Source organism: Dromiciops gliroides, chromosome 5, assembly GCF_019393635.1.
Source record: "Dromiciops gliroides isolate mDroGli1 chromosome 5, mDroGli1.pri, whole genome shotgun sequence".
Taxonomy (NCBI): Eukaryota; Metazoa; Chordata; class Mammalia; order Microbiotheria; family Microbiotheriidae; genus Dromiciops; species Dromiciops gliroides.
In genome coordinates this window covers 179429590-179455731 of record NC_057865.1, presented here as the reverse complement: position 1 = coordinate 179455731, position 26142 = coordinate 179429590, and the positions used below count along the sequence as shown (strand labels likewise).

Genomic DNA, 26142 nt, shown 5'->3' with positions numbered 1-26142 from the left:
GTAAGGGGGTCAAACAACTGGCCAGCAGATTGCAGGGGTCTCTTTGGAAGCACTGAGGCATGACTCTGTTGCTTTGCCCATACTTGGATCCACATCACAGTGTTAGGTGGCAGTCCCAGGGTGAGGAAGAGTACTAGCACCCCAGGGCTTGAGGCTGCATTTGAGCAGGGACCCTTGTCACAGTTACAGGACGGAAAAGAGGACTAGTGGTTGCTCACAGACTATAGCACAGGTCAGAAGAGTATTAAACACACCTTTCTTTAGATTATATCACTGTAACAATTGGAGTGATGCCACCTGCTGGAGAGCTACTGTAGGAAAGCTCTGCCATCAGGAGAAGGCATCTGAGGGCAAGCCATGTGGTCAAGGTCCTTGGCATCAGGAAGTGATGTTTGCTCATGGGTACTGTCTATCAAGGCTACCAGCTAATCAACTTGAGGAGCCTCTTATTTCTGGGAGGATGACACAAAATAGGAAGTGGATGCTGGCAGAGCATTTTTTTTTTTTAGTGAGGCAATGGGGGTTAAGTGACTTGCCCAGGGTCACACAGCTAGTAAGTGTTAAGTGTCTGAGGCCGGATTTGAACTCAGGTCCTCCTGACTCCAGGGCCAGTGCTCTATCCACTGCGCCACCTAGCTGCCCCTGGCAGAGCATTTTTAACTCTTTTGGTTTCTGACCTCGTCAGATGGGTCAGATGATGGGGTCTCTTAGAAATAGTTAGATTTTTTACCTTTCTCTCTGATCCTAATGCTCTTTAATAAATACTTAAACACTTAAATACTCTTGCTAAAGCTTACAATTTATTTGTGACCACTCATTAGATTTTAGATAGTATAGCTAGAATTTTAGCCCCTTACACTACCTTGGAAGAACTAAAAACTTACAGGTCCCTAGAAGAATCTCTGAAAACAGCTACACAAAACCCCTGAAGTTTGGGATAGTGAGCCCTCCACCCTGGAAGCAGAGCCCTATGTTAACAAAAAATTAAAAGTCAAGAAATAGGCTGGGAAAATGAACAAACAACAGGATAAAAAATTCTGACCATAGTAAGTTATTATGGTGACAAGGAAGATCAAAACACACCCTTAGAAGAAGATAAGAAAGTCAAAGTTCCTACATCCAAAGCCTCAAAGAAAAATATGAATTGATCTAAGGCTATGGAGGGGATTGAAAAGGACTTTGAAAATAAAGAGAGCTAGAAGAAAAATTGGGAATAGAAATGAGAGAGATGCAAGAAAATCATGGAAAAAGAGCCAACAGCTTGGTAAAGGAGATACACAACAAAATACTGAAGAAAATAACATCTTAAAAAACAGATTAAGCCATATGGTAAAAGAAGTACAAAAAGTCAACAAAGAGAAAAATGTTTTGAAAAGCAGGATTGGCCAAATGGAAAAGGAGGTACAAAAGTTCACTGAAGAAAATAATTCCTTCAAAATTAGAATTGAAGAAACAGAAGCTAATGACTTTATGGGAAATCAAGTAACAATAAAACAAAATCAAAAGAATGAAAAAATAGAAGACAATGTGAAATATCTCATTGGAAAAACAACTGACCTGGAAAGTAGATCCAGGAGAGAGAATTTTAAAATTATTAGACTACCTGAAAGCCATGACAAAAAAAAAAAAAGAACCTAGACATCATCTTTTAAGAAATTATCAAGGAAAACTGCCCTGATATCCTACAACTAGAGGGTAAAACAGAAATTAAAAGAATCCATTTATCACCTCCTGAAAGAGATCCCAAAATGAAAACTCCCAGGAATATCATAGCCAAATTCCAGAGCTCCCAGGTTAAGGAGAAAATATTGCAAGCAGCCAGAAAGAAACAATTCAAGGACCATAGAACCACAATTAGGATCACACTAGATTTAGCAGCTTCTACATTAAAGGACTGGGGGGCTTGGAATAAGATATTCCAGAGGGCAAAGGAACTGGGATTACAACCAAGAATCACCCATCCAGGAAAACTGAGTACAGTACAATCCTTCAGGGGGGAAAATGGTCATTAAATAAAAGAGAGGACTTTTAGGCATTCATGATGAAAAGACTAGAGCTGAATAGAAAATTTGACTTTCAAATACAAGACTCAAGAGAAGCATAAAAAAGTAAACAGGAAAAGGAAATCATGAAGGATTTCAAAATGTTAAACTGTTTACACTCCTACATGGGAAGATAATACTTGTATCTCCTGAGAACTTTCTTATTATTAGGGCAGTTGAAAGGACTATACATACAGACAGAGAGTAATGGTGTGAGTTGAATATGATGGGATGATATCTAAAAAAAAATTACAGGGTGAGAGAGGAATGCACTGGGAGAAAAGGAAATGGGGCAAATTATTTCACATAAAGGAAGTAAGAAAAATCTTATACAGTGAAAGGGAAGATGAGGGAAGTGAGGGAGAATGAGAGAACCTTACTCAAAGTCTCAAAGTGTGTGTGTGGGTGTGAAGTGAGAAAGGTAGAGAATTTGAAACTCAAAGTTTTAAAAAAAGATGTTAAAATTGTTTTTATGTGTAATTGGGGAAAATAAAATACTTAAAGAAATTTTTGGAAAAGTAGTTGATGTTAATAGTACATATAAGATGATAAGGTTAGACATTAGTACAGGGGACACAAAATATAAAGACTTAAACATAGATGTAATAATGATATCCAGAATAATGAGTAGGTGCAAGAAAAAGTCTTAGAAAAATTAATAACCATGTGAAAGAGAATGATCGCAATGAGTTAACATAATGAATGAAACTTTTGGAATTCAATTAATGCAGTCCTTAGAGGAAAAATTATATCTCTAAGAACATATGGTAGCAAAACAAGAAAAGGGTTAATTGAATTAAATATATAATATTAAATATTCAGAAAACCAGCACATATATCCAAAAGAATAAGAAATCTTCAAAATTAGAGAAGTGTATAAAATGGAAAACAACCCATGGAAATTATAATTAAACTAAAAGTTGGTTCTTTGAGAAGATGAAAAATATTAATATTTAGTTATTCCAAAAAAGGATAAGAAGAGGGAAAAATGAAATTGCCCCTAAATTAAGAAGTTGAAATCACAAGTAGAGAGGAAATAAAAATCATTAAAATCTAATATCCAAAATTTCATGCTAGTAAAATTGAAAATAAATGGAGAATTGCTAGCAAAAATAGAAAATTCCTATTAATTAAATTTGCATTAGAGATCTTAAATTGTTACCCAATTCCAGAAAGGGAAATTTAACTAACCATAGAGTAATTGTGAAAGGAAAGCAGGAAAAACAACAACAAAACCCCCTCATCCAGATAGATTTACAGGTGAATTATATCACATTTTTATAGAAAAATTACTACCTATGTTATAGAAATTATGCTTTAAAATGGAATAAGAATAACACTTTTTAAAACTCCTTTCATAAAACAAATATAGTCCTTATATCTGAACCAAGGAAGATTATGTTAAAAACTCATGAATATTGATGCAAAAATTTTAAATAAAACCTTACAAAAAAAGTATTATGAGCAATATATCCAAAAGACTATTTCATATGACCAAGGAGAATAAATACCAGGGATGATTCAAATTAGGAAATTATTTAACATAATCATACTAAAAACAAAAACACCCCAAACCGCATTATTTTATCAATAGATACAGAAAAAGCTTTTGACAAATCATAGCATTAATATATGCCCAAAGCATACAAACAATAAGCATGTAAGGGTTTTAAAATATATATATATATAGTAAAAGTATACCTAAAACAAAAAAATTAGCTTTGTTTGTAATGGGGAAACACTAGGAACTTTCCATGGAACATTGGAAACATGCTCCTTCTTCCTTGTTTTTTGATGGGGTGGGGTGGATGGGACATTAAGAGAGGAGTAGCATGTCTTATGTAGGGGCTTGTCACACCCTTTTCAGGACTGCTAGTCCACCTTTCGTATCTACCTTTCACCCAACTCTCATAATAGCATAATAGCATAGTAGCATAATCAGCAGCCATACTTTAGTAAAACCTTCTTGGTAGATGGGCTAAATCAAGCTGAGAGTAATTGACATGCCTCAAACCCTTTGATGAATTAAGGGGATGACTACCCCAATCATGTGAAGACTTCCTCTGGGTAGAATTGGTGAATGAGAACAATTTATTTCATTGGCCATGATGGTGGCTTGTTCAGCCATCAAAGATAACAAGGTCATCCATTGCATCACACACCATCACCACTCATCTTGACTGTTGTCTTGCCACTTTGATGATGCTGGAAAAGAAAGTGAGGCTGACAACTTTGTGTAACTCATCCTCATTTAAATTCAATTCGTTTTTTAAGTTATTTGGGCTAAACTGTACTTTTTTTTTCATTTAAAAAATATTTATTTTAATTTTCCCCCATTACATGTGAAGATATTTTTTCAGTTCTGAATTTTTCTCCCACCCTCTTTAAGCCAGTAAGCAATTTTTTTACATAAATTCTTTTTAAAACTTTGTGTTCCATCTTCTCTTCCTCCCTCTCCCCTAACCCCCAAGAATTCAAACAATTCAACATAAATTATACATGGGTAGTCATGGAAAACAATTCTACATTATCTAGGTTGTGAGAGAATACAGATAAAAACAAAACTTCAGATTAAGGAATTGTCAAAAAAAAAATGTGTTTCAGTCTGTTTTCAGATACCATTAGTTCTTTCTCTGTAGATGGACTGCAATTTTCTTAAGTTCTTCAGAGTTATATTGGATCATTGCCTTGCTGAAGATAACCATGTGCTTCCCAGCAGATCATCTTACACTAATGCTGTTGTTTTGTATACAGTACATTTCTCTCTGCTTCAGTTCATGTGGGTCTTTCCAGGTTTTTCTGATAGCATCCTGTTCATCATAATGTTTATATAGTACCTTGAACACTCTTCACAATAGCCCAGCAGAGTAGGTACCATACTTTTTGACATTGCAGTCAATCATCACAACTATTTCCCTCCATCCCATTCCCCTTCAATGATATTTACTCTGTCCATCTTATTTTGCCCTAATCCTCCTCAAAAGTGTTTTGCCCCTCCCCCGCTCTGTCCTCCCTTCATTCACCCTTCCCTCCTTATCCTCTTCCCTTCCTACTTTCCTGTAGGGTTAAATGGATTACTCTTCCCAATTAGGTGTGTGTGTTATTCCCTCCTTGAGCCCACTTTGATGAGGTTAAGGCCTTTGAGCTAATTCTATTTTCTAAATTTTTCTTCCTTTCTCCATCTTCAACTTTCCCTATGAAATCAAGCAATTCAATATATGTCATACATGTGGTGTTATGCAGAACATCTTCACCTTCCTTGAAAGTGTTTTGCTTTTTTCAGCTTCCTCCCAGAAACTTCTCTTCCCTCCTTCCCCTCTTCTACTGCTCCCCCCCATCTCCTTCTCCCACTTTTCCTCAGGGCAAAAATGTATTACTATACCCACTTGAGTATGTATGTTATTCCCTCTTTGAGCCAATTCTGATGATAGTGAGGTTCAATCCCTCCCCCACTCCTTCCCCCTCTTCCCCTCCCTTCCATAGGCTTTTTTCTTGTTTCCTTCATTAAACTGTACTTTAAAAATTATTACCACTTATATATTAATGATTATTTATATAATAATGGCTATTGCACCCATTTTGGCAGTAAGTATTTATTATTAATATTGAAAGAACTGACTATGTGGCAGTTCACCACAAGCAGGAGAAAGGCCCCAGAGGACTCATACTATCTCTCAGAGAGCCAGCATGTGGTCTCAAGCAGAGTTCAGAAGCCCTACATTATCTCCTCTTTCCTAAGAAAAGAGTGAAGGCAGCTAGGTGGTGCAGTGGATAAAGAAATGGACCTGGATTCAGGAGGATCTGAGTTCAAATTTGACCTCAGACCCATGACACTTACTAGCTGTGTGACCCTGGGCAAGTCACTTAACCCTCATTGCCCTGCTCCCCACCCCCAAAAGTGGTTCTAAGAGAAGAGTGAGTACCCACAGATAGCATTCTAAGCACAAGTGGCAAACATGGTGACCCTCACATGGTTGAGGCTTTTATCCTCTTTTGATAGAGGCGGGTCACTATACATTGATCAAAGCTAATTGGTTAGCATCATTTGATTCCGTTGGTTGACATGACTTGAGAGTGTTCCAAATTAAAATGATCTCTATGATGACATCATGATGTAATGACCTAATGGGAGGGACCCTTGGGCAAAGGGTGAAGTCCAGACTTTAGATGGGGTTTAATCCCAGCAGTCCTTTTAGCTAAACAAAAGAATCAATCTCCATCTCTATTGTATCCCTGGGCTGGTTCCAAAGAGGTTAGCTAAAGTTCCTCAAGATTGATACTTTCTGAAGTGGGTGTGTGGGGATGGGGGAGGGGGAGAAAGGGGCTAAAACTGGGTCCCCCCTGAAATTATTTTTTTTTTGTGAGGCAATTGGGGTTAAGTGACTTGCCCAGGGTCACACAGCTAGTAAGTGTTAAATGTCTGAGGCCGGATTTGAACTCAGGTACTCCTGACTCCAGGGCCGGTGCTCTATCCACTGTGCCACCTAGCCGCCCCGAAATTCATTATTAATAATTATTTTCTCACAGATCTATGTAGGAGTCAATACATCACCATGTGATATCCTTGGTCCTCTTCAAAAAGGAAGGATAAACAACAATTATTTTATGGCAAGTCAGAAATACTGGCAATAGTAATAACAGGAAATTAAAGATATAGACATCAGCAAAGAGGAGCTCAAATTGTGCATAGTTACTGATGACATAGTTACTGATTTACCGAGAAAACTCCAGAAAACAAAACTGAGAAAATTAATAGCTTCAGTAAAATAGTAGTGTATAAAATAACATCAACAACATTTTAATATTGCAATAACAAAATCCAGGAGGAAAAAATAGAAAGTAAAGTTTCATTCAAATTAACAACAAAATGTATAACAAATTTGAGAGTCAAGATATTAGGATACCCTCAAAATATAAATGCAATTGCAATTACTGTTTAAAGAAATATTGATATAAATATCTGTTTAAAATTTGTATTAATTTTTTATTAACAAAATTAATTTTTTCTCACCTCCCTCCACTCTCTCATTAAAAAATAAATAAAAATGAGTCTTTGCAACAAGTTGAACAAAGCAAATTTCTAAATTGGTCATGTTCAAAAATATGTGAGTAGTGTAGTTCAATGTTGGTCTTCTGGAATTGTATTGATCAGAGTTTTTATGGTTTTAAAAATTGTATTGCCAGTGTTGTTATTGTATAAATATATATTCCATTTCTTTATCATTTAGAATGGGGCTGCTATAAATATTTTTATTCTATAGTTTCCTTTTCCTCTTTCTTTGATCTCATCTAGAATTTTCATTGCATGACAAATATTTGGAGGAACATACATTATTTTTCAAAGGGAATAGACTGATGTAATAAAAATGATAACATAATCTAAATTAATTCACAGACTTAGAGTTATACCAATAAAACTGCCAAGGGAGTACTTTTAGATACTATCAAGGAAAATAATGGGAAAAAAGTAGGCATATAGTGGGAATTACTTTTTCAGACTTCAAATTATATAATAAAAACAGTAATTATCAAAACTAATTATGGTTTAAAAAATACAAATGTATATTACTGGAATGGACTAATGAAGAATTATAACAAAATGAATACAGTAATCCAGTTTTTACAAAATAAGCCTAACACCTAAATCACTTGATGAAGAACTCCAAATTTGACAATAACTGCAGAGAAAACTAGAAAGTAGTTCTTCAGCTATTAGGTTTAGATCAATATCTTATGCCATGTATCACCATCTGTCATGGTTATTTCAAATGAACGCCCTATGACCTGAGGATGATATTTAAAAACAGCAGAGAACCACATCATGTACCTTTCAAAGTTGTGATTATAGGGAGACTTTTTAAATGAGAAAGGGATAAAATTATTATTTTGATTAAGTAAAATTAGAAAAGATTTTTTGTATTAACAAAATCAGTGAAAATATGGTAAGAAAGGAAATAATCAAGAACCAATTTTTGTATCAGTTATCTTTGATAAGGTTCTGATGGGGTATCTAGGTGGCACAGTGGCTAAAATGCCAAACATGGAGTCAGAAAGACCTGAGTTCAAAAGCGGTCCTATATACCTACCAATTGTGTGACTTTAGGTAAATCACTTAACTGTGTTTGCCTCGGTTTCCTCATCTATAAATGAGCTGGAGAAGGAAATGGCAAACTACTCCAGTATCTGGCAAGAAAACCCTGAAATAGGGTCACAAAATGTCAGACACAACTGAAACAACTGAACAACAAGGTTCTGAAACCCCAGATACATAGGAAATTATATATATATATATATATATATATATATATATATATATATATATATATATATATATATATATGAGGCTAAGAGCCATTTTCCAATTCATCAAATCACTTGTTCATATAACAAATACTTTTCTAAAAGAACTACTAAATATTACTATGAAAGATTGCTCTGTCACTAAAAATTAGATAAATCAAAGTACAAACAACTCTGACTTTCCACATCACACCCAATAAATTGGTTAAGATGATGAAAAATGTAAATGGTCAATACTAGTGGGATCAAAGAAAGATAGGTACACTAATATACTATTTTTGGAACTTTTAGTTGTCCCAATCATTCTGCAAAGCAATTCAAAATTATGCTAAAATATCTATATAATGCTACTAGGCATATATTTAAAAGAGATTAAAGACAGAAAGACCACATGTGTGCAATATATTCAAAGTACTTTCTGTGATGGCAAAAAAAAAATAACTGGATTATTATTGGTGAGTGAATGGCTCAACAAATTGGGGTGAGTGAATGCACTGGAATGCTACCACACCATAATAATTGAAGAATATAATTAATTCAGAAAATTGTGAGAAGACATATGAACTTATACAGAATGAAATGGGAACAAATAAAATAATATGTACAATGATTTCATCAGAGCGGATTGGGCTGAGGGTCCAAATTCTGCCCTCTATAAAGGAAGGTTCTGGGAGGAATTTGGTACTCCTTCCTCCAACCCACAAATCAAAGGAGATAGGAGACTGAGGGAAGTAATGTCCAGGCTTGAGCTAACAGCTTGGTGATGAGATTAGAAGTGATGAGCTTATCCTGGGAAGAGCATCTTGTTCTGCAGAGCAGAAACCAGGCAGAGAAGCAGATGCAAAGTGGAGTGGAAGAAAGGAAGATAGCATAATATGACCATATTAGCTTGGTATGATTTGAAGACAATGGCTTATAGGTGCGTTTTTAAATTTTGGATTTGTTAAAACATTTGAAATAATGGGAAGGGATGAAAATCTTCAGCCTCAGTTTATAGTGAAATATTATGGGGGCAGCTAGGTGGTACAGTGGATAAAGCACTGGCCTTGGATTCAGGAGGACCTGAGTTCAAATCCAGCCTCAGACACTTGACACTTAACTAGCTGTGTGACCCTGGGCAAGTCACTTAATCCTCATTGCCCTGCAAAAAACAAACAAACAAAACAAACAAAAAGAAATATTATGGTGTTAAAAGCATCTTCAATATCTGGCTTTTCAATGAAGGAAATATTTCTGCTTGGTGAAGCACTCTGTCCTGGACAAAGTAGCTGAGAATAAAAGTCAAGAAGCCTTGGAAAATGGGCCATTTCCTTGTCTCCCAATTTGTCAGTGCCAGGAGCCCTCCTAAGTGGATGACTTTCCTTAGGAGAAGAGAATCTCCATTCAACATTTGGCTGTGTCTCTGCTACAGAAAAACCTTGCCTCTTAGGTAAATTAGACCACACATCTCTAAAATAGTATGATCAGAATGCACATTGTGGGAACTGAACCTGCCACAGTGCTCACGGGTCATTCTTGAAGTACCCAGAGGTGTATCCTAAAATAGACAGAAATGCTTTTCACCATTATATGTTCTAAGGACTTTGGGGTAATAGAGGAAGACAGATGGAAAGGAATATTTTTACCCATTTTGTAAAATTGGAACAGAATCAGTTCTGGTCCAAATCATGGAGTACATGATATTCTGTTGTTACTATCCTTGCTTCTCTCCTTTCAGCCCTCCTTTCCTTTCTCCTGCATTTTGCTGCTAATCCTCTCTCTCCAATTTTCCCTTTTTAGGCTGTCAGCTAATGTCCCCCACTCCCCAGACCATATTTAAAGTGTTATCTCTGCTGGTGGATTTGTGAGTAGCTCTTAAAAACTGAAAAGACTTCAAGAACCCCCAAATTCTTAAGTCTGTAAAAATGAAACTTCAATCCTTGATCTTTCAAGGGAGAAAAAGTATTTGTGGGGGCAAGGAAGTCTTCTGAGTAACTCTTGACTAATGTCATAAAAGCATAAAAGCAATTGCTCACACTTCTAGATTACTTGCCCCCCCCCTGCCAGGGCAATGAAGGTTAAGTGACTTGCCCAAGGTCACACAGCAAGTAAGTAACAAGTGTCTGAGGTCACATTTGAACTCAGGTCCTCCTGAATCCAGAGCCGGTGCTTTATCCACTGTGCCACCTAGCTGTCCACATACACTACTTTGTTTTTGTGTTGGCATTTACTTTCTTTTGAAGTAGAGGATTGTAGCCACAAATAGAACTAATTTTATAAGGCCAATTAAGTCTTTCACAAAATGTAGCTTACTACAAAAATTATTTGGAAAACTCACTTGTTTTTAAATATATAGTGAACAGACATTTAATTATGATTTTATCTATCTATCTATCTATCTATCTATCTATCTATCTATCTATCTATCTATCTATCTATCTATTACCACCAATGCAATGTGAGTTAACAATATAGTGTTGTTACTATAATGCTGAAATACAAGTTTTTGAGATATAAAACTTTTATTGCCATACTTTTCAAAGATAGATATTATTACTGTTTTGCAAAGGGAAAATTGATTGAGAGGTTGACTGGTCTGCGGTCACATTACTAACAATTGTTAGAGCTGGCCCTATACCACACTGTCAGTATAGGCTGAGATGAATGTTGTAGGAACCATCTTAAGTGGAACTTGAATATGGTAGGAAATGGAAATGATAAAAGGATTTAGGGATTATGACTTTTTAAGGAAAGTTTCAATTCAATTTAAGTCAAGTCAACAGATGTTAATTAAATGCCTTCCATGTGCAAAGTTTTGTGCTGGAAAACAAACAAATAAAATCATTTTGGCTCTTGAATGAGTTTACTTCCTTGAGAAGGTGCAATATCAAGGCTTTCTCTAAGGCCCTCTCTCCTCTCCTCTCCTCTCCTCTCCTCTCCTCTCCTCTCCTCTCCTCTCCTCTCCTCTCCTCTCCTCTCCTCTCCTCTCCTCTCCTCTCCTCTCCTCTCCTCTCCTCTCCTCTCCTCTCCTCTCCTCTCCTCTCCTCTCCTCTCCTCTCCTCTCCTCTCCTCTCCTCTCCTCTCCTCTCCTCTCCTCTCCTCTCCTCTCCTCTCCTCTCCTCTCCTCTCCTCTCCTCTCCTCTCCTCTCCTCTCCTCTCCTCTCCTCTCCTCTCCTCTCCTCTCCTCTCCTCTCCTCTCCTCTCCTCTCCTCTCCTCTCCTCTCCTCTCCTCTCCTCTCCTCTCCTCTCCTCTCCTCTCCTCTCCTCTCCTCTCCTCTCCTCTCCTCTCCTCTCCTCTCCTCTCCTCTCCTCTCCTCTCCTCTCCTCTCCTCTCCTCTCCTCTCCTCTCTCTCCTCCCCTCCCCTCCCCTCCCCTCCCCTCCCCTCCCCTCCCCTCCCCTCCCCTCCCCTCTCTTCTCCTTTTGTCTCCTCTCCTTTCTTCTCCCCTTTCCTCTCCTCTTCATGATTTTTCTTTAAGATCTTATCGGTTTGCATGGATTCAATTATCATCTCTATGAAGATGTTTCCCAAAGTTTTATATCCATACTTAACCTTGCTCCTGAACTTATGATTACCTATCTGCTAGTCACCTCTACCTGGATGTCCCATAGACACCTTGATCTCAAATATGTGCAAAATGCAATCTATTTTATTTCCCCTAAAACCTAATCCAGTAGATTTTCAGTGAGAATAGAGTGGTCCCTCTTGGTAGGAATCAAAGTCTCCCAAGGAAAATGATGGGTGGATGAGACTCTAGAGCTATCTCTTCATGCCTCTCGTAAATGTTGTTAGTCTAATGGAAATATATATTTTAAAGTAACTTAAAAAATGTACATTTTGGGGCAGCTAGGTGGTGCAGTGGATAGAGCACCAGCCCTGGAGTCAGGAATTCAAATCCGGCCTCAGACACTTAACACTTACTAGCTGTGTGACCCTGGGCAAGTCACTTAACCCTCATTGCCTCACTAAAAAAAAAATGTACATTTAGAAAGAACAACATAAATATATTTTTTAAAGTAACTTCAAAAATTTACATAAGAAAGAACAACAACAAAGTCTGGTAAATACACAAAAGCAAAGAGAATCAAAGGGTACACAGCTGAAATGCATATTCTTTTAACAAATTATAGACAAGAATACACAGCTTTATGTATGGTTTTATTCTTCATTTTATTTCTTTGAAAGTTTTGGTAACAAAATTCCTACTCTGTTTAGTCCTGAGCATGACATTTTCAGAATGATCACAGGCCCATAAATTTAGAGTTAGAAGGTTACCTTGGAGATCATACAGTGAACACAGTGTACTCTGTTCCCTTCATTTTTCAGATGAATCAGTTGAGACCCCGTGAGGTGAATGAGCAATTTAGAGCAATCTAATTTACCAAAGTTACAAACACTATAAATGGCAAAGTTTTATTTTATAGACTGAGAAGCATACAAGATGACAATCAGAATGGTGAAGGACCTTGCAATAATGCTAAATGAGCATTTGTTGAAGGCAATGTTGATGTTTTGCCAAGAGGAAAGAAGACCTAGAGGAGATATACTTGTTTTTCAGTAATTGAAGGACTCTTATTCAGAAGAGTAGATTAGATTTGTTTTGTATGGCCCTCGAAGATAGAAATTGGAAAAAATAGGTGGATAAATAAGTTAAAAATAAGTTATAAAGTTACAAAGAAGTAGAATTAGTATTGATTGAAGGAAGAACTTGCCCCAAATTGTAGCATTCCCAATGTGGAATGGATTGCCTAAAGAGGAAATGTCTCCCCTTTTACTAGAGTTCTTCAAATAAATATTAGATAACCACTTGTAAGGTGTGCTGTATATAGGATTATTGTTCAGGCCCTTGTCAAACTATTTTTATGGAGTTCCCTTTCTGACTCTCAGGTTCACTGAGAAGTTGTGTGACACTGTCTCTAAAGGGTAGGCCATTCGAGCCCTAGCATGAACAGCTTTTAACATGCTGGCAAAGCTTTGAGTATGGTTCTTGCAACTTGTTTTCGCCTCCTTCTTTGTCAAAAGAAAGCTAGTGCCAGCCTAATCAGGTATGGCAACACACATCACAAGTTTACTGGCCATTATGTGGTTAATCATTTGGCAAGACACAAAATAGCTACAACAACAAAAAACACATAATGAAAATGACCACCAGATTGTTGAGACTTCCTCCTACTTCTGCAGTGACAGGCAGGGTGGTAGAAAAAGGTCAGTAGACACTAAGAAATACACAGATTTGCGCTACTCCATAACCATCAATTAAGTCATTATTTTTTTCAATGTTATTGATACTTTTCTTTGGACAAAACAAACACATTCAACAAACATCCTCTAATCCCCCATAAAATACATTTTCTGAAAAGTTATTTAAAACCACTTGAAGGATTTCAGCATATAATTTTCCATTGCTGTCATTTACTATTTGCTAATAGAAAAGGAAATGTATTTTCACTTTAATAATTTGGTACCAAAATTATCCATCACATTTATCTCAAGTTTTATGACTATTTTGTTGTTGTTGTTATTGTTGTTTTCAGTGGTGTCTCTTTGTGACACTGTTTGTGTTTTTCTTGGCAAAGATATCGAAGTGGTTTGCCATTTCCTTCTCCAGATCATTTTACGGATGAGGAAATCAAGGCAAACGGAGTTAAGCAATTTGTTTAGGGTCACATGGTTTGTGTCTGAGGCTAGATTTGAACTCAGGAAGATGAGTCTTCCTTACTTCAGGCTCAGTACTCTCTCTACCACCTAGCTGCCCTTGCACTAAATTACTGTTTAGTGTTCTTAAAATTTACATTATTATACTTATTCTGGATCTAGTTATTTTGGCTCTTTCTTCTTCACTTTGCATCACTTCATACACATCTTTCCAAGTTTCTCTGAATGGTTCACATTCGTCATTCCTTATGGTGTAGTAATATTCCATTGCATTTGTATACAACAATTCTTTCAGCTATTCCCTAATTGTTGTATACATAATTGGTTTCAGTTTTTGGTACTACAAATAGTGTTGCTATGAATAATCTGCAGACAGTGTCTTTTAAGGACCATACTGAAAACCGTTTTTTTTTTTCTTATAAACTTAACAATCATCAATAAACATGAACATTCCTGTAGAGAAAGAACAACAACAAAAAAGAACATATATGAAACTGTGAAATTCTGTTTTAATGTTTTGTTGATGTTCTTTTCTTGCTTTCATTTTTTTTGCATCTTTATAAGTATATACTTATTGTTCTTATCCCCTCAACCCTCCATTGCACCTCCAAATAGAGGCCCTCTGTTGTAACAAGTAATTATAGACAAGCAAAATGCATCAATATAATGTCCATTTTTCTTCATATCCCTGATCCCTCATTCAAGAGGTAGGTGGTATGCTTTATCATCAGTCTTCTGAAGTCATAATCAGTCACGGCATTCATCAGAATTCTGTAATCTTTTAAAGTTGCTTGTCTTTACATTATTGTGATTATTGTGTAAATTGTACTTCTGGTTCTCATTTCACTTTGTCTTGGTTCATAAAGTATTCCCAGGTAGTTCTAAAACTGTCATATATGTAATTTCTTACAAGTCAACAATATTCCATTTCATTCACATACTACAATTTGTTCAGCTATTCCTCATTTGATGGACACCCAATTTGTTTCTAATTCTTTGCTATAATAAAAAATGCTGCTATGAATTCTTTTGTTCACAAGGGTTCTTAAATTCTGTCTGTGACATCTTCAGATGTCAAAGACATCTTTGTCTTTGATCATCTGTGCCTTACAGTGGTATTGGTGGGTAAAACTATACCTAGTTTATTGACTTTGGGGGCATAGTTTCAGATTGCTTTCAAAGACTTTAAATAATGCTAGGAAATTTTCAGTTTGGTCTTGCCTTTGAGAACCTAGCCTCACTACCATGACATAAGGAATCTAATTGTACTTATAAGGAACTCTAAGGAATAAATACTGCAGCCATGAAAGTAAAAGATACTTGCCACTTGGAAGGAAAGCTATTGCAAATCTGTGTTTTTTCCAGTAGCGATGTATGATTGTGAGAGTTGAGTGATGCAGAATTGACACTTTCGGATTGTGGTACTAGAGAAGACTTTTGAGAGTTCCTTGGACAACAAGGACATCAAATCAGTCAATACTTCAAGAAATTAACTCAGCCTTTTTTTTCATGACCCTCCTGCATCACTCTTTTCTCTTTCCATTTTTTCCTCTACCTCTCTTACTTTTTTTTTTTGCAGGGCAGTGAGGATTAAGTGACTTGACCAGGGTCACACAGCTAGTAAGTGTCAAGTGTCTGAGTCTGGATTTGAACTCAGGTCCTCTTGAATCCAGGGCCAGTGCTTTATCCACTGCATCACCTAGCTGCTGTGGGAGAAAAAAAAAATTAGCCCTGGACTCTCAGGGTTTTTTTCTGTGTGAGATGGAGCTGTCCCTCCCCCTCTGTTTCAGCTGCAGGAGCTGGGCTAAGCTGCGGATGAAAACCCTGGGCCCCAGGTGTGGCACAGTGAGGCCTATGCCAAGGCCCCGCACAGCGGGGAGGCACACAGAAGGCCTGACGGACGCCAGAGCTTCCTTCACCCAGCCCCTAGTTCCCGGAGTGCCAAGCACAGGGCTCTGTGGAGGCCCTAGGGTGGCTAACCAATTAGCTTGATGTGTGTGGGGGCTTGGCCCCAGAGTTCCCAAGGAGAGAGGCTTTTTATATACCATGGTAGTTAGACAGTCAGGGAGGATGCTACAAGGATGCTAAGGAGACACAGGGGGACACTATGAGGATGCTACAGAGATGCTAGGAGGAGTAAAGGGAGAATGCTAGAAGAAGGTTGGTCAGTGAGAGAAGAAGCACAGGGGAGCTGGAGTGAAGGAGAAAAAGAGTGAAAGCTATAGGAACAGGACGTAGTGAAGACATGTGATATACGGAGCGTTATTTGGGTGACTCATCTTAATATTGGGGTCCCGGAAATATGAGGGACCTTTTAGGTTCTCCCTCTGCTCTGAACTGCCCTTTTTAGATATTTCTCCCAGGCCAATAAGAAAGGAGCCTCTAAGCTTGAGTTCACAAAAGGATCAGATATTATTACTTGGGAATTAATTAAACAACAAAGGTGAAACTAATAAGAAAATCAAAGATAAGGAAATAGGAAAATAGAAATACAGATAAATATTCTTAACTCTAAGCTTAACCTATTCACTGCCCAGACCTTTTCCAATTAAGCGAGTTCAAAGGAATTTAGGGTTTTCCATTATTAACTCACCAAACAGCAGCCACCGGAGATGGAATGAACAGGCGCCACCTCAAGGGGAGTTGCCAGACAGAGAGAGCGAACACGCCAACAGCACAAGGGCCAAAGTATATGTAACCTTCAGGTGGGCCAGGTGTGGGCTCTCCCAAATGAGCTAGCTAAAAACGGGAATATTAATCTTTACAACAAATAATTTTTACCACAGACGCCAGGGGGTCAAGACAGAGAGAGAAGGGTTATATAGCCTGGGAGGCAGAGACGTTGAGAGGTTGGTTGGGGGTTGTAAACTCAGGCAGTGGTGGCAGCAGCCGGCATACCCTTAGGTGAAAGAAACACAGGCGACAGGAGAGAAAGTTAAAAGAGAAAGTGGAGAGTCTGTTTTGGCCAAGGTTTCAGGCTGTATACTTTGCATTTCTTTACCCTCATCTCTTACATTTATTCTCATAAATAAACCCATTTGCTTTGATTATTATTTTATTTAAAAAAGGCATTTGCTTATTAGTCTGAGAGGCAGTGGGGGAAGAGGCAGGCCCTTGCATACTGGCTTAGGCAGCTAATAGCCAGCTATAGCTTTACCAGCTAAACATAGTCAGTTAGCCAGCCAGGAGTTCACAGATTAGGCCCAGTTAAGATAAAAGAATTTTTACACTGCCCCTACCTCTCTTACTTTTCCCTCTACTACTCTTAATCTTCAAAGTCCTTTTTTGAGTGCTTCCATGGCCTGATACTAATTCATATTTTTCTTGGAAGCTTTGGATGTAGAAGCTTTGACTTTGTTATTACCTTCTTTTGAGGGTGTATTTTTATCTACTTTGCCACCAAAGAAACTTTTGATGGTCTGCTGCTTTCTCTGTCTGCTCATCTTGCCCACCTATTTTTTTGGCTTTTAACTCCTTCTTAAAGTGGAGCACTGCTTCCAGGACACACTGTCCCAAGCTTCAGGGGCTCCCAGGCAGTACGATTTAAGGAGAGGCTTGTTCTCAGCTTGCCTGGCCTGTAAGTAACCACAGGCCTGCTTGCTCTTTAACCCAGAAGCAGAAATCTGATTGAAATCTGATGCTCTATGGTCAAAAGCTTGGCATGCCTGAGACCCTCCCCCACTGGGTCACTGCCACTCAAGTCTGCTTCCTGAGTAACAGCACAGCGCTCCTGCCTCTGCTCCAGCATAAACTGCATCTATTTCCCTCTGGCCAACCACTGGACCCCCTCACCAGTCCGTGAGCTGAGTTTCAGAAGCAGTTGATGATGCTGAAGATTACAAGGCTCCAGAGGCAAGGTCTGCCTGGGACTGAACTTGCATGGTGCACTGAGCTTCACTCTCACCCCAGTTCAGCAAATGATCCCTGCCCCTATTTAAGTCTTCTTTGGCTGGAAACTGGTCTCACTCTGTTCTTTTGTGGGTTTGCTGCTTCAGGAATTTTCTTATGGTATTTTTTTTTTGGAGGTATGTGGATGGATTTGTCAGGAGCTCTGAGAGTGATAGCCTTTCCTCTGTCATCTTATAACTTTTGTACTCCAGAGATCCCAAGTCAAGGAGAAAGTATTACAAACAGCTAGAAAAAAAGGAATTCAAATACTGTGGAGCTACAGTCAGGATAACACAAGATTTAGCAGCTTCTACATTAAAGTATCAAAGGGAATGGAATATGATATTCCAGAGGGCATAGGAACTGGGATTACAACCAATGATCACCTACCCTGCAAAACTGAGTATAATCTTTCAGGGTGAAAAGTAGGACTCCAATAAAAAAGAGGACTTTCAGGCATTGTGAAAAGACCTGAACTAAATAGAAAATTTGACTTTCAGATACAAGACCCTAGAGTAGCATAAAAAGGTAAAGAGGAAAAAGAAATCATGAGGTATATTAAAAGGTTAAACTGTTTGCATTCCTACATGGGAAGATAATACTTCTAACTCATAAGAACTTTCTCAGTATTAGGGCAGCTGAAAGGAATATACTTAGAGGGGGACAAGTGTGAATTGAATATGAAGGGATGATATCTGTAAAGCATTTTTTTGTTGTTTATCCTATTTTTTGTGGGGCAGGCAGGGTTGGGTAGCATATATCGGGGTCTGGATTTGGGCTTGAGGCCTCCTAGGTCCAGGGCTGGTGCTTTGTCCACCTAACTGACCCATGATGACAGCTTTAAAATAAAGTTAAGGGATAAGAGGAATGCACTGGAAGAAAGGGAAAGGGAGAGGTGGAATGTGGTAACGTGGCTCACATAAAAGAAAGAAGAAAAAGCTTATGGAGTAGAGAAGGAGATGGGGAAGGAGTAGGGAGTGAGTGAGCCTTACTCTCATCAAAATTGGCTCAAAGAGGGAATAACATACACACTCAAGTGGGCATAGTAATATATTTTGCCCTGAGGGAAAGTGGGAGGGGAAGGGGATAAGGGGGGAGAGGTGAAGGAAGGGAGGGCTGATTGGGGGAGAGGTCAGTAAAAAGCAAAACACTTTTGAGGAGGGATAGGGTGAAAGAAGATAGAAAATATTAAATATCAAGCGTGAGGGAATAGGATGGAGGGTAATACAATTAGCAATAGTAACTGTGAAAGAAATGATGAACACGGTGCTATCAGAAGGATGTATGAAATATGCAAACCATCAACAGAGAAAGAACTGATGGTATCTGAATACAGATTGAAGTATAATTTTGTTAGTTCCTCTTTCTAAAGTTATTTTGTCTGTTTTCTTTCACAACCTGAATAATGTGGAGATGTTTTACATGACTGCACATGTATAACTTATATTGAGTTGCTTGATTACTTAGGGAGGGGTGAGGAGGGAGGGAGAAAGAAAATTTGGAACACAGAGTATTAAAAAATCAATGTGAAAAATTTTTTTTCATGTAACTTGGGGAAAATTCTAAATAAATAAATAATTTTTTTTAAAAAACAACAACAACAAAAAATAACTTAACTTAGCCTATTCCCTGGAAGGTCAAATAGTGAAAATGATGCTTAAGTACTTTGGCCATGTAATGAGAAAACAGGACCCATTGGAAAAGACACTGATGTGGGAAAGATTCAAGGCAAAAGGAGAAAGGAATGGAAGAGGATAAGATGGATAGATAGTGTCATGAAAGAAATGAACATAAATGAACATAAGCTTGGACTGATTTCAGGAGACAGTGGAAGATTAAAGGGCCTAGTCCATGGGGTCACAAAGAATTGGACACAACTGAATGACCAAACAAGAAGAAGAAGAAAAGAATGAATAAATTCTGATTAATTATGGACCGAAATGAAAAGCATGTGACAAAGGGGAATACAAATACAAAAATAAGGAAATTCTTGGCCTCAAGAAGTTTACATTCTAGCTGAAGATAAGAACATAGTTAAGGGGGTTGTGTCCACGGGAGGGAGCTGAGTGGCTCAGTGGATAGAGTGCTGAACCTGCAATCAGGATGACCTTAGTTCAGATCTCACCTCAGACACTTTGTAGCTGTGTGACCCTGAGCAAGTCACTTAATCTCTGTTTGTCTTAATCCACTGAAGAAGGAAATGACAAACCACTATAGTATCTTTGCTAGGAAACTCCCATATCCAGTATTGGTGTGCTATAGTCCACAGGGTCACAAAGGGTCAGACACGACTGAATGACTAAACAACAAGTGGCTAGGAGAAGCTATTTTGGTTTGAGAACTTATTAGGATGGTAAGAGAATCCATAAGAGTGGCTATTGACATGCTCTAGCATGAAAATAGCTGAGGTCAGTGGTTGGATGGGTTGGGGAGCATGATCTGCTGATCAGGCTGGCTAGATATAGTTTACCATATGCTTTTGCACTGGAAGACTCACTAGTCAGAACAGCATAGACTAAGTAGGTGGTTTCAAAGATGAGTGGATCAAATTTCTCAAGGTATGGTCTCAGGGGGTCCAGTTGTCCAGGGTGTTAAGAGGGTGGATGACAAGGAAATGGTCAATGTATATGGTTGGGGGGGGGGATATGAAACATGAAAGAAGGAAAATATACAAAAAGGTTTAGGATACATTTTTCTAAGCCATCTTCTCATCTGAATGACAGATTCGGAGTCTCTTGATTCCTATATGAAGAGAGATAATTCACATGCAAAAATATCTCCTAATTGATGCATTTATTGAATTTACATATGACTTCCATTACATTTAATTTAGGGTCTAATACTTCTCATACTAGCCAAGGATAAAAAGGCAAATCACCTATGGTCCACAAACTTTTTCTTTAAACTGCCAAAGCCACATGACCAATGAATTTCAAACTCAAATACATGCTTATGCTTTCCCCCACTTTTTAAACTCTAGTTCAAAAGTCACAATACTTTCCCTAAACTAAATTAACCTAATATATGTGGTCAACAAACTTTTAAACAGCAGACTCATTCACAAATAACAATGAACTCTAAAGTCATTTTTTTCTGAATATGAATCTGCAGAAATCTCCTGTTACCTATAAAATAGAACTCATTTATCATCCTGTTTCTCCTTGATATCCCAATGTTTTTCCTGTAATGTTTGATTCACATTATTAACAGCTGGTATTCCCCAGTGGATGTATGATATTTTGAAACATCTGCCCATAACTTTTGATTTAACCTTTGCTCCTTTTTATACCCTTTACCTAGTTAATCTGGGTCTTTCAAGATCTTGCTTTAAAAGCTTATTTTATTGCTCAAGGTGGCTTACTGGTTTCTTTAACTTATCTAGCATGTGATCCTCTCCTCTGCTCTCAAAGTTTCCTCTCTTTCTGCCAGTATCCCTGGTGACGCCCTTTCAGAATGTTGCAGACTAACCAACCTGCAAAGTAGCCTTTTTTTTTATTAATCATGTTGTGAAAGCAACGTTGTTCATCAAATAGACCTAATTCCCTGATGCTTACCATAATCTTCTTTGCTGATTAAGTGTTAATTAATATTTCTTAAGCATTTTTTGTGAATGGTGGTTTTTGTTTTGTTTTGTTTTGTTTTTTTAACAATTCACCAACTCCCCTAAGCTTTTCTTGGAGAATCTACCATAGAATTAGCCCCCAGAAGGTGAGTTATCATGTTTATTTCTATTAACAGAAAGACAAGATATTAAATTTCACCCTAAGGAAATAGAGTAACTTTGATACTTTGTGATATAAGTATTTGATGCAGGAGATAGGAAGTATTTGATGGGAGACTTGAACTGAGGTCTTTTGACAATTCCCAGCTATCTTTCTTCTTTCCTTCCTTCCTTCCTTCCTTCCTTCCTTCCTTCCTTCCTTCCTTCCTTCCTTCCTTCCTTCCTTCCTTCCTTCCTTCCTTCCTTCCTTCCTTCCCCTCTCTCTCTCTTTTTCTTTCTTTCTTTCTTTCTTTCTTTCTTTCTTTCTTTCTTTCTTTCTTTCTTTCTTTCTTTCTTTCTTTCTTTCTTTCTCTTTCTTCCTTCCTTTCCTTCCTTTCCTTTCCTTTCCTTTCCTTTCCTTTCCTTTCCTTTCCTTTCCTTTCCTTTCCTTTCCTTTCCTTTCCTTTCCTTTCCTTTCCTTTCCTTTCCTTTCCTTTCCTTTCCTTTCCTTTCCTTTCCTTTCCTTTCCTTTTTTTGTGGGGCAATGAGGGTTAGTAAGTGACTTTCCCAGGGTCACACAGTTAGTAAGTGTCAAGTGTCTGAGGCCGAATTTGAACTCAGGTCTTCCTGAATCCACGGCTGGTGCTTTATTCACTACACCACCTAGCTGACCTCCCCCCACCCCCAGCTATCTTTCTAATGTGATATGTGATCTTTTATACTGTTTATGGTTGAAGGGACCTACATGATATTTTACATGAACTCCAAGCCCACACAAGTCATCACTTCTATCAGTTCATGGAGCCTAAAAGTTAGTTAATTGTTTTCATTCCTAATTCTTAATGTGAGATTGTAAAATTTCTGAAAATGTTTGGTTACTTATTACTGTTCATTTTTTATTTTCAAAAGTATCTTTATCTTAAATTGGCACCAACTCAAGGGCTTTGGGTAACTATTTAGGTTACATTAATAACTATTTAGTTGATATTAGTCATATAAGGGCCTGCATCAGAACCAGTATACTAAACCATGTATTCAAATTGAAAGAGTTAATGTTTGAAATATGGCATTGCTAGAACCTTGGCATCAGTTGGTGTAGAGACAGGTTTATTTTATTCATTCATTCTTTAATTATTTTTTTTATTTAGCAAAAATTTATTGGATGCTTAGTGTGTTGAAGGCCCTGTGCTAGGAATGACTGGATTTACAAAAATGACTATGACACAGTCTCTCTCCCCTTATTTGAATCCCTAACATTATCAATAGTCCAAAGGCAAAATATATGATACTTAATATATCTCTCCACTTCATAGAATATTTCCCTAAATATTCAGTTAAGCAAAAATTATTTATTATAGCTATTGCAATTCATAATACATATAACTTTTCACTCTTATTGTAACATAAAGGAGGGACTTGTGTTTTCATAATAATAATAATAACTTCTATTGAATAGCATTTTAAGGTTTACAAAGTTCTTTAAAATATTATTTAATTTTATCCTCACAATTACCCTGTGAGGTAGGTACTATTATTCCACTTTACAGATGAGAAAACTGAGGCAGACAAATTAAGTGGCTTTCCTGGGGTCACACAGGCAGTAAATGTTTGAGACCATATTTTTTTTTTGTTTTTTTTTTTGTTTTTTTTTTTTTGTTTTTTTAGGCAATGGGGGTTAAGTGACTTGCCCAGGGTCACACAGCTAGTAAGTGTCAAGTGTCTGAAGCCGGATTTGAACTCAGGTACTCCTGAATCCAGGGCCGGTGCTTTAACCACTGCGCCATCTAGCTGCCCCCTTGAGACCATATTTTAATGGAGGTTTTCCTGTTTTAATATTATTCATCAGGAACCAACTTTGATTCTTGTATTTGATCTGGTTTCTATTGTTTCTTGGTGCTGTCTCCATTTACATTACTCTTGTCATTATGTATATTGTTCACTTGGGTTCTGCTTTCTTCACTCTACATCACTTCCTACCAATCTTCCTATGCTTCTCTGAATTCTTTGTTCTTTATAGTGCAATAAATAGTCTATTACATTTATGCACCACATTTATTTAGCCATTCACTAGTCACTTAGCATACCATTTATTTATAGTTATTGCCACTAAAATAATGCTTCTATAAATTTTATTGTTTGTATAGGATGTTTCTATTATTGATTTCCTTGGAGTAAAAATTTCATAGGGAATAAGGATAACTAGATTAAATGGAATGAACAATTTGGATAGCTTTTCTCAAAGAATTCCAAATTATTTTCCAGATTGGTAGGGCCATACGGTTACTAAATGTAGTGTGTTTATGTTCCAATAGTATCTCTAATGTTAAACATTTTAATATTTTTACAATCTTAGACAATTTGATGTTTTGAGGTGACAACAGTTCTAATTTGTATTTCTCTGTTTATTGCTAATTTTCAGTATTTTTCAGAAGGTTCTTGATAGTTTGCCTTTCTTCTTTTGAAAACCATTTTGCTTGATTACTTCTCAGCTGGGGACTATTTCAGTTTATAAATTTGTATGTATTTTTGATAGACTTTTATAAGAGTTTTGGTACATTTCCCCCACATTCCCATTAATTCTTATTCTAAATTCAGTAATTTTATTTGTGCAAAATTATTTTTTTTAAATGAAAATCATCTATTTAAAACAAATCTCCCTAATACTTTCCTTGTTATAAAGTTTCTCCTAACCACAGTCATGAATTTATATTTTTTTGGTATTTTATAATTGAGGCCACACATTCATTTAGAATTCATTTTGATATAAAATGTTTGATGTTGCCTAAACCTATTTTCTACCAAATTGCTTTCCAGTTTTGTTAGTAATTCTTGTTGAATGAGAAGCATCCTTCCCCAAGTAGTTTGTGTTCTTGGGTATATTGAACACTAAACTACTATATATTCATTTGCCTCTAAGTCTTAATTAGACTATTATACTGGCCTACTTTTCTAGTTTTTAACCAGTACCAAATAACTGACAAGTATTGCTTTATAGTACAATTTGAAATCTGGTTATGGTAGTTCCCTTTCATTCCTTTTTCTTTTTTTCTTTATTCTTTGTTCCTACATATGAATTCCATTATTATTTTAGTTAGTTCTATAAAATGTGACCTTGTAGGTTTTTTTTCCTAGTGTAGCTTGTTGAGGGCTGTTGTCATATTGTTCAGAAAAGATGGACTTAGAGCATGCAGGAGGTCCTGAATGTGTCGAGGATGAAATCCCCCTGAGCTGACATCATTTGTTGTTGTACTACAAACTGGACTCCTGTATGTCCTTGGGAGGCAAGAGAGGTGCCAGTCATCTGTGCCAGGCTGGGGTACTGCTTGTGCAGCTGGGGTCTTCTGTAGATAAGAGGACCCTCCTATCTAAACAGTTTAGCAATTTCCAAGGGAAAAAAAATATGCAGCTTTGCTGTAGCCCTGCTCCTCCCCTGTGAAAAGTGGTTTTGGTGTCCTACACCAACTTTGATATACTGTCCCCCCCCTCCCATGTTACACCCCTTCCTAGTATCCCTGCCTCCATTTGTTTTGCTATTATAAAAGTGTAAACTTCTGTAAAAATTTCCAGCCTTTTGGGTTCCTATGCACATTCATTTCTCTTGTAATAAACCTGGTTTTCATTTAAGTCTCTTGACATGATTGCCTGTTGACAAGCTCCAGTTCTCATGTAGCTTAATTTAGGTAGTATTACCCTTTTTATTTTATTGTTATGGTTGAGCCATCAATATTGAGTGTCTCTGATTATTTAGTTTTTTCTTTATTTGTATAAACAATATTTTATAGTTACATTTATCTAAGTCCTATTTATGTCTTCATAGATTAAATTCAGATATTTTATTTTATCTGTAAAGATAATTACTTTAAATGGAATTTTTCATTCTAGTTTTTCCTCAATGATTTTCTAGTTTCTTATAAGTAATCCACCATATTGTTTGAAAATAGGAATAATTTTAGACCATGTCTGCGGGGAAGGTGGCGGGGAAGGGGCGGGGAGCTGCGGCCAGACACCAAGCTGCGCCATCCCGGCCACCTGTCGGATGGTGCTCAGCTATGGTTCGAAGCTGTTGCTTGGGGATTACATCACCACTCCTGGAGGCACGCTTTTCAGCACCACCCCCGGAGGGAACAGGATCATCTATGACAGGAAGTTTTTGATGGAATGTCGTAACTCTCCTGTGGCCAAAACACCTCCCCGGGATCTGCCCACCATTCCTGGGGTCACCAGCCCCCTTGGTGATGAACCTGCTACTGTAATGAACCCGAACCACCTACCGAACAGCCATGAGGTTAAGGCAGGAAGCCATGAGGAGTCACAGATTGAGATGGACATTTACAGGGTCGGCCACCAGGATTGAGCAGTGGCCTCCAAGACCCACGGATCCCGTTCAGGGGAGGAGACATACCGGTCAAGCCTTATAGGAGTTGTTTTTTCCAGAACAGATGCCACAGATGGGGATGGACGTCCCACTCCCTCCATCCCCAGTGGAGCATCTCCCCCACCTCCTCCAGAGCCAACACCAGCAGATACTTCCAGTAATGCCAGGAGCTGCCCTTCCCAGGGGAAGTGCTACAGAAATTAC

The 26142-nt window shown here is 37.6% G+C and overlaps 1 protein-coding gene across 1 annotated transcript in view; it reads left to right on the top strand.

Annotated features, from left to right (window-relative positions):
* The window catches only part of LOC122728874 (eukaryotic translation initiation factor 4E-binding protein 1-like), a 72921-nt gene extending 47004 nt beyond the window's left edge, over positions 1-25917 (top strand). Inside the window, exon 2 of the mRNA XM_043967599.1 lies at positions 25468-25917. Coding sequence (XP_043823534.1) covers positions 25468-25917 — 450 coding nt within the window. The remainder of the gene's footprint in view (positions 1-25467) is intronic.
* The last annotated feature ends 225 nt before the right edge of the window (positions 25918-26142 follow it).